At 35.9% G+C, this 17354-nt stretch overlaps 1 protein-coding gene across 3 annotated transcripts; it reads right to left on the minus strand.

Moving 5' to 3' along the window:
- Window positions 1-1365: 1365 nt before the first annotated feature.
- LOC102595581 (phytochrome C) lies at window positions 1366-12202 on the minus strand. Of its 3 annotated transcripts, none has more exons than XM_006357578.2 (5): window positions 11825-12201; window positions 9468-11292; window positions 7851-8667; window positions 5928-6221; window positions 1366-2172 (listed from the first exon to the last, which is right to left on the minus strand). In XM_006357578.2, the coding sequence occupies exons 2-5, from the start codon at window positions 11287-11289 to the stop codon at window positions 1962-1964; spliced, it is 3144 nt and encodes a 1047-aa protein (XP_006357640.1). In that variant the 5' UTR covers window positions 11290-11292; window positions 11825-12201; the 3' UTR covers window positions 1366-1961. The 3 variants fall into 3 exon arrangements, with proteins under 3 accessions (XP_006357640.1, XP_015169004.1, XP_006357639.1); XM_015313518.1 differs by having other exon boundaries at window positions 11816-12201; XM_006357577.2 differs by having other exon boundaries at window positions 9468-12202.
- Between the last annotated feature and the right edge of the window lie 5152 nt (window positions 12203-17354).

Below are 17354 nucleotides of genomic sequence, written 5' to 3' on the forward strand. Positions count from 1 at the left end.
TTTTTTTTTTGAGAAAATATGCATCGATTTTTATTTTTGTTTTGTCAGAAGCCCTTTTGGTTAATTTTTTTTTTGATGTGCCGTTTTAGTTTTTTTAAAGAAAAAGCAGCGATCTTTAATTAAAACAATTTACAAAATCGCAGCGATTTTTAATTAATTATTTTTTTTTTACAAAATAGCTGCTGTGGCAGCGATTTTTAATTTAAAAAAATATTATTATTTTTTTACACGAAATCGCTGCTATTTCGTCATTTTGTCAGAGGAAAATCGCTGCTGACGCAGCGATTTTACCCTTTTGGCTAAAATAAAAAGTGATGTGCCCTTTTGGAATTTTTGACAATTTTTTTTGCCCTTTAGGCTCCGGACTCATCAAAAGTGTACCAATATTGCAAATATGAGGGACTAATATATATATATATACTAGTCTTTGCACGTTTATCCCCTATTATTTTCATAAAATCTGTACATTCCTAATTTTATATCTTCAAATCCATGTTTCCAAAGACGGTTATTTTTATAAAATTTGTACATGCCTAATTTTATGTATTATTCTACTAAGCATGTGTTTAGTCAAACACAACAATATCATCTAATTTTAACACAATTTTAGTTATTACTCCCACTATTTATTTTTAGCTGTCATATTGTGCTTTTTGAGAGTCAATTTGACGATTTTTTAAATTTAATTTAGATTGCACTAATTTGATATTTTAAAATAAGAATTTAGCTATTAAAAAACTATACGAAAAGTACTATAAATTGTAATTTTTTTCATATCAATATGATGGAAAAACATATTTGAAAATGTTAGTTAAAATTTATATCGTTTGACTATTAAAAAGAAAATAGTAACAGCTAAAAAAGAACGGAAGGAGTAGGTCATGAAATAGGAAATGTTGAACTATATATGTAAAACTAATTCAGATAATATAACATCTAACATTATCGGAGTTGCCGACATAGAATTAGCGTAAATACATAATATTAAAAAAATTATTAAAACACCTAAATAGGACTAACTTGCTTTTTACCAACCAAAAAAAGGCACAAGTATATCAATAATGATGTACCACATTCGAGGCAACCAAGCCATTCCCATGTATACAAGTCCAGTAACTCCATTATCTTTAGAATGTGATACATAATCTTTAGGTTTGTTCAAAAGTATGTAATTTTAATTTGGTTAAAAGATGAAAAAAGAAAATAACAAAAAACTTCATTTCATACATCAAATACCTTTTCAAGAATCAACATATATTAGACAACCAGGATTACATCTTCATGCTGGTTCACTACTAAATCATCAAAAACTCAATTATGCTAAATGATGATTATGACTTCTAAACTCTTCGTGTATGGAGAAAATGAATGAAAAGGTTGGGTATATTTTATTAGGAAAATAAATTGTTGATTGATTACATGTACATTGACATTATCAAAGGTTAATATTGCAATAAAGATGGGAAGATGAAACAATACAAGATTGACATTAAGATTATGTGGATTTTACTTCGAAGTAGTAGAGTGATATGTTGAAAGGTTGTTCTTCTTAATAGTTGCTGTACATTATGTCAGTTGATAGCTAAGTTATGCTGAAATAACAACATGCCTAAATGGCTATGAAGATGCCCGCGCCCCACGCTGTTAGGTAGAAGAAGCAGCAACGACCCTCTGGCCTCGAAAAGCAACTGTTGACACTGATGTTGCAGCCTCTACATTAGATGGCATACCACCACTCCAATGGGTAAACATACAATCCATTCAAATAACAACGCCACGTGCCTGGTCGAGCAGCTGATTCTCTGAAATTAGCCTTTTTCCAGTGATGGAGCAAAGATATCAGCAGTCTTCGCTAGGTAAACTATGAAGAGCCATTAGAAATAGTCAGGTAAAGTACACTTGGCCATGTAAAAATATGTTGTCTGCAGCAGGATAGTCAGGAACACTTATGTCTGGAATTATTAGTTGTTGTTCTTCTCCACCAGCGGAAATTCAACTAATATAATGAATGAGGATCTCTCCGCCTCACGAAGATACTGGACGGTGCCATCCATGATTTTAACAAGTTTCTGGCTGATGTATAGGGCAAGACCTTCCCTTGATATGCTCTGACTGTAGTGGAACATATGTTGAATTAGCTCGTCAGGTATCCCTGGGGATGGATGAGTGATCCTGAGAGGTGAAATGCAATATAGTAAGATTTAACGTACAGTGGAAGCAGATCACTCTTCAAACTTAGCACATAAACCTTGGTTAAGAATTAGGAGAAAGGGTATGCGATAGCTTATTATTTGAAGAGAGATTTTATTGTGATATAGGACTAAAAGATTACAACTTCAAGTACTTAAGCATCTAGCATTTAACCAACAACAACATACCCTTGTAATCCCACAAGTGGGATCTGTGGGTTCAAATGGTTATATTGTTGTTGTTGTTGTACACAGATACAAAAAGAGATCAAACATAGACTACAGTTACTGCATAGAACAAAGAGAGCACATAGATGTCGGTCTTTGTTTCGGAAATTATGTAATTAGTTTGTTTGCTTTGGTTCTTGTTCTGCCTGGGGCCTAGATGGCTATAGTACCCTTCCTAGAAGGTGATTGTAGTCCTAGGTGCTCTTTAGTTTGTATTACTTTCTTGGTTGTCAATGGTAATAGTTCACAGTCATTACCAAAAATAAATTTAAAAAATTGGATAAATTGAGATATTTTATATTTATTTTTTCCTTTCTTCCTTCTTTTCTGGAGGGTAATCTCAATTTACCCCTTCTCTTTCCATCCCCTCCTTTTAACTAGAAGAAAATGTTGGTTACTACAATAATATATGCAATGTATTACTCTTATGCTAAAGGGTGACAGAAAAGGATCACTCCAAAGAGTTCCAACATTTGAAATCTCAGAATCAGTGAAAACTGCTAAAAACCTAATCGAGCACTGCACTGCTACTTCTAGCCTTCTAAGTAAATTCTAACAGACCAGGAAAAAGAAATTCGAGGCAGATTTCCCTTGTTTGATACTACAACAACAACATACCCAGTGTGATCCCCACAAGTGCGGTGTAGGCAAACCACCCCTATCATAGAGGGTAGAGAGATTATTTGCAAAAGACTCTCAGCTCAAGAAAAGTGTTTTTCAAAACAAGTTTGAAAAATACAGGAGTTAAACAAGCTATGCTGAAAATATCGAAGAAAAGAAAAGTTTGAGATTTGACAGAGAAAAATAGTAAAGATAACCAAAGTAACATAAACAACAATGGTGATAAAATTGAAGAATACGATGCTCTCCCACAGGAAAGAGAGAAATCACTTGATTACCAACAGACCTTCTACTCTAATCCTCAACCTCCATTTTCTCTTATATAGGATCAGTGAGCTAAAGATGTGTCATATATTGTCTAATCACCTCTCCCCAGTTCTTCCAAGATCCATCTCTACCCCTCCTTAGACCTATCAGGCTATCACTGTCAACCTCGCACCTCCTCATTAGAGCACTTATGTTCTTCCTCTTCATATGCCTGAACATCACAGTCTTGCTTCCCGCATATTGTCCACCACGAAGGCCACTCCCGCCTTGCCCCCGTATATCCTCATTCCTAATTTTGTCTCTCCTAGTGTTCCCAAACATTCATGTAACCATCCCCATTTTCATTAATTTCATTTTTTGGATGTGTGAGTTCTTGATTGGCTAACACTTTGCTCCATACAATATAGTTGGTCTAACAATCATTCTATAACACTTGTCGTTAAGTCAAGGTGGTACATTTTTATCACATAGGACACTATGTGTGAGCCTCCATTTCATCCGCCTAGCTCCAATACGATGTGTGACATCATCATCGATCTCCCCATTTCCTTAGATTACTGACCCATGATACTTGAAACTTCCTCTATTAGGAATGACTTGTGTATCAATCCTCACTTCCACATCCGCCACATGTGACGCGTCACTGAACTTGAATTCCGTGTACTCTATTTTGATTCTGCTCAACCTGAAACCTTTAGACTATAGGTCTCTCTCCAAACCTCCGGTCTACAATTAACTTCCCCGCATGTCGCGTCAATCAATACTATATCATCAGTAAATAACATACACCATGGTACTTTCCCCAAAATATGTCATATCAATTCATCCATCACCAATGCAAAAAACAATGGGCTAAGAATTAATGCCTGGTGCAACCCCATCTCAATTGGGAAGTGTTTCTTCGACTGTTCTCACTCTGTTCTTGGCTCCATTGTAAATGTCCATCCTTAATCACTCTAATATATGCCACATGTACATCTCTAAACTCCAAGCATCACCATAAAGCCTCCCTTGGGACTTTGTCATATGTCTTTTCTAGGTCAATAAACATCATATGTAAGTCTCTTTTTCTATCTCTATACTACTCCAACAATCTCCTTAAAAGATGAATGACTTCCATAGTTGTTCACGCTAGCGTGAATTTGAATTGGTTCTCGAAAATAAACACATCCCTCCTAATCCTCATCTCAACCACTCTCTCCCAAACACTCATAGTGTGGCCTAATAGTTTGATACCCATATGGTTGTTGCAATTTTGAGTATCACTCTTGTTCCTGTACAACGAGATCATTATATCCCACATCCATTCTCCGGATATTTTAGTCTTCCTAAAAGTAACATTAAACAACTAAGTCAGCCACTACATACCTATTTTGCCTGCGCTGTTCCAAAATTTCATCGGAATCTCACCTTGGCCAAATCACTCTTCCCCCTCTCATCTTACAAATTGCAATTTCCCCCTTAACCACCCCAAACTTTATACACCTACAATATCCAAAATCTTGATGGCTCTCGAAGTGCTCTAAATCACCCGACACAATATTCCTGTCCCTCTACATTAAGAGTATGAAATTATCCTGCTATCTGTGTTTAATGTACGTCTCTTCCACCAATATTTTTTCATTCTTGTCTTTAATGCACCTCACTTGGTCTAGGTCGCGAGCTCTCCTTCTCTCGCCTTGGCAAGCCTATACAACTTCTTTTCCTCATTTTTGTCCTTTAGTTCATACACGTGTTCAAATGTTGCCATTTTAGCCGTCGTAACTGCTATCCCTGCTTCCTTCCTTCAAGTCTTGTGCCTCTCCCTATTTGCCCTCTTTTCCTCCTCTTTATTGCTCTCCGCTAACTTCATGTAAGCAACTTTCTTGAATTCCACTTTTTCTTGGACCTCTCAATTCCACCACCAGTCCCCTCTATGTCCACCAAAGTTACCCTTTGAAACCCCTCACTTTCCTAGTTGCTTCCGTAATACAATTAGTTGTCCTAGTCTTCATACTATTTGTGTCCCCTCTAATCTCCCAAGCCTTATGTAATACGTTTATTATTTAACCCCATATTACAAGAGAGATAAAAGATTAACACGCAATAGGGCATTTTAGTGCCGTTTCAGCAGCTCAGAAAGCTTTACTTGGCATTTTTCAGCTTCAGCATGGTTTGCGGGTACATTATATGCATCGGTACCTCCAATTCAAGAGAATTTACATGTTCACTTAATGGTCTCCCATGTTTAAAGCGGAGGAGCTTTCTTCAGATATCATTAGAGAAAAAATAGCTTTGAGGAAATGAAGAATGGAACTTGCGCACTTTGTCACAGAATCTAAAGTCTCTACATTTGGATTAGTACTCGTAGAAGTCAAATTTCTGTAATTTACTCTGTTTAAACATTTTAAGCCACACAAATCATACTTTAAAAAAACCGTGTTTTCCAATAAAACAGCAAAAGATGTACACTAAGAAGCATGGAGTGTAATCACAATCTTGAGAACATAGCTGGGATTACGTTGAGATAACTAGCAGTAGTTAGTTCACAATCTAAAACAAGCCCATAGACTTCATTTTGACAAATGACTTGCATGCAAAATAATCAATAAATCCAAATCTGAGTGATAAGAGAATGATTACCGAAATTCAAGATGCATGACGTACATCTTCGTCCCTATACGTTCCTTCCTTGGAATTACTCTGAAATGCACAGAGGAGTCTTCAAAGGGAGTAAAGAGGATAGCTGTGGTCAAAAAGTCAGAAAGGACTTGTTGAAGCCTCAAATTGTCACCAATCAGGTACAGCTGTGATACTTCGACAGGCGAGTCCCATGTGACCTGAACCTTGCGCTCCTGACTAAGAATCATAACTTGATTAATGACCACTGTAACAACTTCTCCAAGATTGAACTCACAAGAGTTCATTTCCATATAGCTGAAAAAAATATTGCAATGATCAGGACCAGTCCAAAAATATATAAAGATAATAAATATCCACAAAATGAGTGTCACAGAGATGCAAATTAAAATGGATCTGCGGTCATACAATATTAGATAAGATCAGAAATGATCACAACCACCTACAAGTGCAAGTAGCGCATATAGAGGATAGAATGAGAGAATGTTGTTTGAAATGGTTTGACCACATGTTACATAGGCCTCCAAATGCACCAGTTCTCAGATGTGAAAATATGATGAATATGAACGTGTTGAAAGAGGAAGAGGTAGACCTAAAATCACATCGAAAAAAGTTTACTTAAAAATGTCATCTAATTTTTTTTTAGAATATATCAGTATCCAGCCAAATCTAGTAAAAATGGAAGTTGAAAATCCATATAGGTGATACCAACTAGAAGACTCTTGTATAATAAGGATAGAACTACTAGAGTATAGTAGAGACTCCTTGTGTGATAATCCTTAAGTACGGAATATCGAAATATTATGGACCCAAATAGAGCATATATGATGCTGAGGGTTCATACAGTCAGCCCCAACTAGATTGAAGCTTTTTGTGTAGTTGTCATCTATGTTGCTCGGACATGGTGTGGGAATCCAATATGGGTGCAGATTAGAGGTCGGATTCTTCATCACAAAAATTAGAATTCAGGGGTATGATCTGAGTGCAGATATGGGTATTGGGATATGACCAATAAATGTATATTACGACATATAAACTATAGATTTTGATTAGTTAAAGTTATAGAACTTAAATTAATCTAACTTAATATTCTTTATAAACACCAATATTTTACTCAAACGGTACCTTGCATAATAGAAAAGCATTTTCATACTTTAGACAAATATATATACCCAATCAATCTATACTTCTCGGTCAGAGAATGTAGTCAAAGTGTCCAAGGCAAGTTGACCAAATCAGGTATTAATCCCACACTTCACCCACACCCATGTCGTGTCGACACTCGACACAGGTGTCGCACACGAATTTTGAAGTGCCCACGCAACATAGTTTATTGTACAGTTGGGCTCTCTCTAATTCTCAGTTTGAAAACCAGAGAGCAGGACAATTTCATTTCTAAGCCCACTATTTTCTTTCCTACTTTCCCTTCTTGTACTTTGACTCTTTTCTTCCTTTCTCTATTTTCCTGACAGGGTAAGAGCCTTAAGCGTAATAGTGACCACATAGCATAAATTGTGGATCATTAGCCTTTTGGATAACCTAAGGGAACTTCTAAGCAACCCATTCTTCATTTGTTTCAATCCATCCCCGCCATTCACCATAGAGATACATAAACTAACATCAAGAAGAGAGAAAGACATCAAAGACTTTTGAAAGCAAAGAACAGAAGAACTGATGCATCAGCTTCCTTAGCAATCTCTACAAAACGGAAAAAAAAAAAGAAAAGGAACTTCCTTAGCAATCTCCCAAAATGCCAGGCACACACTTTGTGTAAAACAGGCAGGCAGAGTAGCTCTTTGCAAGTACATAGAAGTTACAGCTATGATCCAGATGAGCAGAAATACTAGTGCAATGGCCTGAGCATAAAACAGATATTTCTTCTTTACATAAAAGGTATAACAATAAATGCAGGTCAGATTATCATACCATTCCTCAATACTCTCAATATCAGTGTCATCAATGATCTTGGCTAGTTGTTCTTGACACATTGTGCTTGTCTTCAGCAATTGCCTTTGATCTTTGCTTAAATCAGAAGATTTCAGCAGATTCTGTATGCAGTTTATTCCATTTAAAGGGTTTTTTAGTTCAAGTCGAACATAAGCCAACTTTTTAAGACTATTTTTAGCAGCTTGTTCTGACAGCTTTTGCACATGCATTGCATATTGAAGTTCTGGACTAGGAACATGCAGGAAGCACAAGACCCCAGTTACCCGACCATTGTCATCAACCCTTTTATTTGCAGAGATTAAGGCTTCAATATACTTACCCTGTTTATTAAATAACCCGAAAAACAACTTCTCACCTTCCCCACCAGCAATTACTCTATTCAATAATATTGTGAGCTGGGTCAATGTGTCTTGATCTTTAACCCTGCAACCGAAGCTATTGACTGTGAAAACTTCACCAAGAAGCATTTGATCAATGACCTCCTCCCTCTTCGACCCAGTAAACTTGTGCATAGCATCATTCCATTCCACACATCTTCCATGTTCATCCATCACAAAAATTGGAGGAATTAAAGGAGATGGACTGCGGATAATTCCAACATAATCACCTTGAATGCGACTATATTTGTCCTTAATCAGCTTTAGCCCAGTAACATCTTTTCCAATAAAGCAAACTCCAACAATGTTTTGTCTAACATCTCGACTACAGCAGGCATTAGCCACTATTGTAATTGACCCGACCTTTTCTTGAGGACCAAGTGTTCTAAGTTTGATTTCTACATTTTTCTCCTCCTTGCCTGCAATTTAAATATCAAAATAGAATCATTTTCAAGGAAAAAAATCGAAAAGAACAAAATAAGCACATAAGTTATTGCATGGATGTCAAGTAGCAATACCAGTGAAATAAGACAGGAAGGGAGAGGGAAATACCCTGAATGGGGATCCTAACAAGAACAACAACAATAACATACATAATGTAATCCCACAAGTGGGGTTTAGGGAGGGTGGTGCATACGCAACCTTATCCCTACCTTGTGAAGGTAGAGAGAGGTTGTTTCAAATAGACCCTCGGCACAAGTAAAGCATATCAAAATCAAGTATGGAAGGGAAATACAGTAGAGAAGTCATGCTGAAAATAATGGAGAAGAGAACAGTAGCAACAACAAATAATGTGATAATATCCAGCATTGAGGTCGAAATAAAGTACAAGTTTCAGACTGCACGAGGGGCCAAAAATGTGAAAGACCAGCAATGCCCAACTGCAATGTCCAAAACAGTTCATCGAATTCCACTACAGTTTTTGACATTTCCTTTGTTCTTTTTAGAGCTTCATGTCAGAGGTCTTTATACACGAGGAAACAAACTCAAAATGAGACCAAATATGCTAGGATTTTTTTTTTTTTAAATGTTGCTAGGATTGATAAATAAACAATTTGACATAGCCGATGCAGCTCGTGCATAAGTTGTAATTTAAGAAAGGAAAAATAGATAAAGTGGCATGAAACAATCTTTTGTTTTTTTCACAAGGTACGTTCATCTACACATATTGCAAATATTGAACTAACAAAGTAAATGACAAGGATAACCAGAATATCACCTTGCAAAGCCAGGGAGAGAACACCTTTAATTGTGTTTGTTGTACCATCAATAACCAAATCAACCAAAGGTACACCTATAGCATTCTCTACCGGCAATCCAGTTAATTCAGAAACTTTAGAGTTCCATCCATTGATACGGCCTGAAGCATCAACAGCCAAAATGGGTAATGATGCTGTCTCAATGAGACGAACCATTCCGTTTGTGACAATATGAAGTTCATCCACTCTATCTATACTGGTATTTACAGCAGGGACATTCACAATCATTTTACAACAATCAGCAGCCTCATCTTGCAAAGATCCTCGCAATATCAGCTGCAGGGAATGGATGGCATCCATTTCCACATCTTCCCAAGGCAGGCTCCGCCGCTTAACAACCTCCAGAAAGGCTTTAAATGATGACCTTGGGTGCATTTTTCTTCCGTCATCCTTGTCTCCAGGAAGATGTTTTGCACCACCCCACTTGATCTCTTTAGCTGTGTGGGAGCGGAACCAGAAGAGGAAATCTTTTGAAGTTATTTTTATAGCAGCCATTCCACATACCGCATTACCGAGCACAGAAGCACCTGGGTAGCCAGCTTCCATGAGGCTATCAGTGTTTAAACCTGTACTATCACCATGAGATTCATTAAGCCATTCAGCTATATCTCTGATTTGGGACTCCGTAGGGGTAACACCATGCAACCAAAGTTTGTTCCTATAATAAAGTGCAGCCCCGTCACACTTTACAAGGTCCATAACATTAGGAGACTGAGTAACAATCCCCATGGGAGCATCTCTTAGAAGCATGTCACACAGAACAGTTTGAGTTTGCAGTATCTGCTTTTCCTTAAGTTGAGCTGCCATTTCCACTTCTTTATTGATCTGAACACTGAAAACTTGTAGCAAGAACTCACACGCGTACCTCAAAGGAAAAGAAAGAAATCTAGGGCAACTGTGATGGCAAACTACCAAACCCCACAGTTTTCTTTCCACTTGCTGGTCACTATCCAACTCATCATCTTGCTCACTAATCATCACAGACATCGCCATAGATGCAACAGTACCCATATTGGTCATGTATTGTGCATGACAGCCATGGGGAGCTCTTAATGTGGATCCACCAAGGCTCAACGACTGAGCCAATCTTGGGTCTTGAATCACCCTAATTGGTGGAGCTAAGCAATCACATATCATCCTAACCTTATTCTTCATGAAGAGAAATCTTGAAGCTTGTGGTATATCTGTAGCAGGGTAATGCAAGCCAAGATAAGGTTCTAGTTCAGGCATACGACATTCAGCAACTACTTCCCCGTGTTCATCCTCGTGGAATTTATAAACCATAACACGATCATAGCCTGTCAAATGACTCACTTCTCTAACTAATACATCACATAACAATGATATATCCCCGCTTGGCAGAGATTGCAATTTTCCAATGGCTTTAGCTGCTAGCTTATAAGATTTTATAGCTCCTGCTGTAGTTACAGGGACCTCATCTGGATCCACAGGCTCCAACTCTATTACTAATCCAACATCAATGCGGTGCAGAATCGCATAGAAAGGCTTCCCTGAGTTTTTACAATGAACCAAAATAGGATTTAGCAAACTAAGTTCTCCAAAGCTGGCTGCTTTTTCAAGGGCAGAAGCACCTGAAGATCGAAACAGTTTCCTGACATCAGTTCCAAATGTCAGAGCCTCTTGCTGTTCGATGCTTGGAACGGCATGAGGTGTCAAGTCCAACATTTCTGGTGCATTTTCGCTATACGCTATGACAGCAAAGTTGTGCTCATCGATAGCAATCATACATCCAAACGGCTGAATTAGACTTCCCCTTTGCATTTTCTGGAGATAATTAGATACAGTTGAAGATGGAAGATTGCTAGTGGAATTAGACAAGTTAACTGAACTAGAGTAATCAAACTGTTGCTCAGACTCCTCAAACTCCACATGGAGCTTTGCATCAACTGAAGTCTGAGCAATAACTCTAGCACCATGCCTAGATCTAGCTGAACTGCCCCTTGAGCAATTCGTCCTGTTTGTAGTAGAACTAGAAGACATCTCTCTATATCCTCTTTGAATTTCAGTTTCTCTAGCTATCTTTTGTATTGATTCTTAATAATCAACAAGAAGATATCAAAATTGGGGATGGAAAAACTCCCCTATGTTATTAGTAAAAGCCTAGAAGAATCAAGAATCAAGAGTCTGAAATGTAACAACAAAAAATTGAAAACCAGACAAAAACTCCAAAAGGTCTCACCTTTATCCAGAATAAATATAGTACCAAAATAAGGTGATAAAGAAAAGACAAGTTACAGCAAGAATCCACCAAATTCAACAAAAAGAAAAGGTAAAAGGTGATACCCACTTGAACTACCTTGTACCAATCCAAGATTCCTCCATGTGAAGAAGCACCAAAAGCTTATGAAGAAATTCTTCAACTTATGCTTCTTGATTGTCAATCATTCAGCCAAATCAAGAAAAATGGTCAGCTAAAAATAGAGTCTTTAAGCATATACTTTTGTTGGGGCTTTACCAAAACACCTTTAAATACTCAAAGAGCGGCACAAGCAATTAAATCAACTGAAATTTGCTGTAACTAATTAACGTTTGGTTGTCTACACAGGATGCTCCACATCCCTACATGAGACCACAGCAGCACAGAGAAAATATTTTAGGATTTAAGTCTTTTCTTTTCTTTTTTGGATTTTCTGCCTGAAAAGGACAACCACTCTCTGCCACTACTTTTTTTTATGATTCCCACTCATGTTTGGATGTTCTTTCTCGTGTTTGGGTTCGATGCACTTGAGTCGACTCTCTATGTAATAATAAGAATTGTGTATATTCTATTCAGACTCCATTGAATGAATATGTTGTTATTGTTGTTTATACGGAATGTTTCAGTTTGTTCTTAAAAGATTTGAGTCATTTTTATTTTTTATAGTTTTAAATTTTAATTTTTCACATCATATTTAAAATTATACGAATGTAAAAGATATTATACATTTTACTATTTTTAACTTGAGAAGATTCAAAAAAAAAATTGTTTTCTTGAATTAAGTGTTAAATTAAAATCAGATAAATAAATTAAATAATAATTCAAAAAAATCTAGTTAAAAGTTACTATTAAATTTTGTTATAACAGTACACACAATAAGAAAATTTAACTAAAAAACTAACAAAAATTGTACATTAAAGCATAAATCAATTTATTTATTTATTTTCTTCTTGGCTTATCTAAACTTGATAGATTTCTTTTTTCTTATTTTTCAAATTCAATAATTTTTTTATAATAGTAAATTCAGTTGAAAACTCATATTTTTATAATAACAGCTCAATTGTCCATCAGAACAAAATTTATTCAATAATTATAAACTCGGTTGAAAATTTTGAATATTAACACATACATAAAATGATTGTTGTGGGCAATATGAATTATGTCTTTTTAATTCAGTTTTCCAACAAAAAAAAATAAAAATGAATGTGAATTGTTACATAAATGTATTTTCCCCCCTCTATTTTCTAGCTCTTATACATATATATACATACATAATATAAATAGATTTAGCTCCCTCTCCATGCCTCTTGGTACTGCATAGGTTTTTAGATAAGAATTATTACAATTTAAGATGAGCTTTCGTCCTTCGCCGATAGCAATGTCTTGATATAAAGTCACATAGTCATTAATTTTATCATCAGAATGTCTATGAAATATAGATCGATCTTTAATATGATAACGTCCTTTTGAGGTATTAACTCTTAAATAAATATTAGAATTTAGAATAATACATTTTAAAACTCATATATAGATTCATAATCGCGAAAAAAGATATAGTATTAAATATAAAAAAAATTCAAAAATAAAAGGAAATTCTAGGTGATATAGAAAGCTATTGGCTATTGCAATACATGAAATAATGTAAATATTTGAAGAGGTTTTTCTCCATTCGTATTTAGAAAATATTTTTCAATTTTTCCATGTTATATTGGCCAAAAAAATATTAATGTGTGTAAATCTGCTTTTTTATGTATATGAAAAAAGTTATGAAGCATTTGAATCGATTACTGTTTATATAAAACATCGCTATAAATTGCTATTGATATTATGCTTATATGCATATACATATTTATCAAAGTATCACTTATCGGAGGAAAGAGGAAGGGAGTAGAGTTGGGGGTGTGTTCGGTACGAAAGAAAATAAATTTCTTAGTTAATTTTTGTGTTCGATATGTAATAAAAAATATTTGTATATAATCTAAACAAATATGATTTGAGATAGATGAGTGGTAGGGAATGAAGGGTAGGGCGAAGATGAGATGTATTAAAGAACATGGAGGATATAGGGGTGTTCACAGTTTGAATAAAAATCAATCTAAATCAAGAATGAACCAAATCGATTTGATTTGATTTGGTTTTATATTTTTAAAAGGGAAAAAGGACAAATATACCCCCGAACTATTGTAAATGGTATGCAGATACCCTTTGTCATACTTTTGGGACATTGATTCCCTTGTCGTCCAAAAACTAATACATATATGCCCTTCACTCTAACGGAAAACTAAATAGGGACACGTGGCGCAATCTTATCCATCGATTCAATATTTAATAATTATCGATCGGTGGATAAGATTATGACACGTGGGCATATATGCTCTAGTTTTTGAACGGCAGGGGCACTAATGTCCCAAAAGTATGACGGAGGGTATCTGCATACCATTTACGATAGTTCGGGGGTATAATTGTCCATTTTCCCTTTTTAAAAATCGATAGTATTTGATTTGGTTATGATTTTGTTCGAAAAAAACTAAAGAAATAACTAAATCAAACCGATAAATTATATACATATATTTTATTGTTAACACATAATATATTATTTTTATAAATAATTTTAAAGATCTTATACTTGTTTTCATCAAATTTATTTATAATTTACTTATGAAAGCAAATATCCCCAAGGTGAGAACATTTATCTTATTGGTTTCATGTATATGGCCTATGGGTGTCTATGACAATTTTTACGGGACTGGAAATGTCAGTCTCTTTTTTCTAGGTCAAAATAGTGAATTTGAAGCTTTATTCATAGTAAATTTAGTGATCGAAAATTTTGTAATGTCAATCATTCTAACTATTTTTCATTTTGAATGTATTGTTGTCACTTTTTTCACATTTTGAATGAATTGTTTCTTTTAGTTTTGTATATGATTAATAACCGAATAACCGAATCAAGCCGAACTGAATCCAATAACAACTAAATAGATAAATGTATATTATATTTGATTTGATTTTGATTTTGACCAATAACCAACCTAAACCGACCTGTAAACACCCCTAAGAAGATACGATCAATACATGATGTCACTTGTGGAATGAACTTAATTTTCCTCACTTCCTAAAGAAAATGTTTTTCAAATATTTTAACCAACCGAATATGGAAAAACAAAAAATGTGTTCAACCATATCTAACACAACCTAGAACTAGTACAAGTTGATTCCTCTAAGCAAAGAAAAGGTTGAAATCAATGGTGCAACATCTTCCACAACAAACAAAAACACAAAAACAACAAAACAAACTAACCCCACCACCAACAACAAAACAATTACCCATGGAGGGCATTTGATCATGTTTCATTTATAATTTGAAAAAAAAAAAGCTTTTATTTCAAAGTGAAAAATAATATCAAAAATTGAAGTTGTAATTACCCATAAATACAAATTGAAGTTTTTTTTTTTTTTTTTTACTTTGGTGAGTAATTTGAGGTGATAACACCTTTTTGTTTGGAATTTTACGTCAAACGTGTTTTTCGCAGCTCAACTCTAGAAAAAAAAAAAAAAGATTTCACAATGGAACACATCCTAAGCATGCATTAGTGTGAAGGGAAACAATCATTCACAGCCAAACCACATGAATGCAACCATAAAATGTGGTTTCCCAACAGCCAAATCATTCACATATTCGTCCTGTTTGCAACCAACCACCCTCAACTGTGCTAATTTTGAGAAGCCATACATGGAACTAGATGCACAAAGGACATGAACTTTTGACCTCATTTGCGATGAAAAAAAAAAGTCAGCCCAATACACTAAAGCTCCCGCTATGCACAGGGTCGGTCTGGGGAGGGCCCGACCGCAAGAGCCTATTGTACGTAGTCTTGCCTTGCATTTCTGCCAGAGACTGTTTTCAAGGCTTTAAACCCCGTGACCTCTTTATCACATGGCAACAACTTTACCAGGCTCTCCTTCAGAATAAAGGAATTATAAGCTTTAGAAAAGTTAGGCAGGTGCAGCAGTAAAGTCGTAATGAGTCCAAGTTTTTCTCAACCTAAGTATGTAACTACAGATACCAAATCGGAGACACCAATGTCACAATTGTTTAATGTGAAAGCGAGATGAAAACCATCAAGTGTGTGCATCTCTTTCAATAGACACGAGCGATATCAGCTTATTACCTTGAAAACTAATGGCTATCTATGCCAGGATTGTTCCGAAATCAAAGCTTTAAGTAAACAACCACACACGCACAGAAGGACATTCAAGATTTATGTGCTCTAGTGTCAAATGGACGATACACAGAGATGCTACAGCTAAAAAAACAGAGATTAATATCAGCAGATGATGAACACTTCTTGACATATGGAAAAAAATACGAAAGAGATGCTTTATCTCGACAGGCACAACATTTCCATATCCATAATCCATTTAGACTACAACTTCAGCTAAAACTGGTTCCAGAGGCTTGCAAGAAGAAGAAAAAAACGACGATATAAACCTACTAATCCCCTCCTTGTCTGTTAAAATCCTTCTGAGTTCTGTGACACACATAAAAGTCATGCATTTATGTGCAATCTCCAGGCACTATTTCCTATTCTAGATGTCCTTTATATCAAATAATAATGGTATCATGGTTAGTTTGCACGCACCTCAAATAATTGACCAACACATGTACTGGGTAACTCTAGGTTGTGAAATTACCTAGTTACACCTTTGTTGGGATTTGAACCAACCTTGGTTCGCAAGGCTGTTACTCCAGCTCATCGGGCGATAGGCCACCCCCCCTTGATCAGTTGATCCATATTCTAAAAGTCCCTTTTGTTTTTGGTACAGGAAAGAACTAATCAATGTTGAAGGAACTATTTTCAGATGCACCAATTCTAATGAGTTAAGCAGTTACTAATCCTGGTCAGAACATAGAAAGCAGGCTCTACTTCCAACTATAGCAAGCTGTAAAAATTGAACATAGCTAAGCATTTCTGAAAGTACAGTAAGTAACAAGGAGAGAATTTTCTCATTTTAAAAATAAAAAGCTGATGTATTTTATTTTTTTGATGACAAGGGAAACCCGCAGCCGCTATCCTTTGGGTGCGCACAGGGTAAAACCCCGCTCCTATGCAATAGCTCGCAAACCACATAGGAAAGGTAATCCGCACTAGGCAAGCCCGGTGCGACCAGCTCAACCCAGAAGGCAAATCCCTTGCTTTCGCTGGCAAGGGGTTTCGAACTTGAGACCTCCAACATGGAAGTCCCAAGCTCAAACCACTGGGCCACCCTTTTCAATTTCTGATTAAAAAGTGACTTGCAACACACCATTTGGTGAGACTATTTGGTCATTGTAGTTAAAGGAACTTACTACAAATAGCAGACAATAAAGATCACAGTAGAAACAACGTGGTAATAATGGATGCAACGATTAACATGAGATGCTAAATATTTCTAATTCAAAAAGGAAAAGCTGCTCAGTATTAATTGAGATGTTCCGCCAGCACCTAGACAACCTTACTGAACGTACTCGGAAAGGAAAAGCCACAGCTGGCCATGAGAACTTAATTTTACTTTGGATTCTATAGCTTCTCTAGACAAAGGAAACCACCTAAAAGAACACCTTTGCCCCTCCACACACCCACCCACCCCC

Source organism: Solanum tuberosum, unplaced genomic scaffold (genome assembly GCF_000226075.1).
Source record: "Solanum tuberosum cultivar DM 1-3 516 R44 unplaced genomic scaffold, SolTub_3.0 scf00251, whole genome shotgun sequence".
NCBI classification, from domain to species: Eukaryota; Viridiplantae; Streptophyta; class Magnoliopsida; order Solanales; family Solanaceae; genus Solanum; species Solanum tuberosum.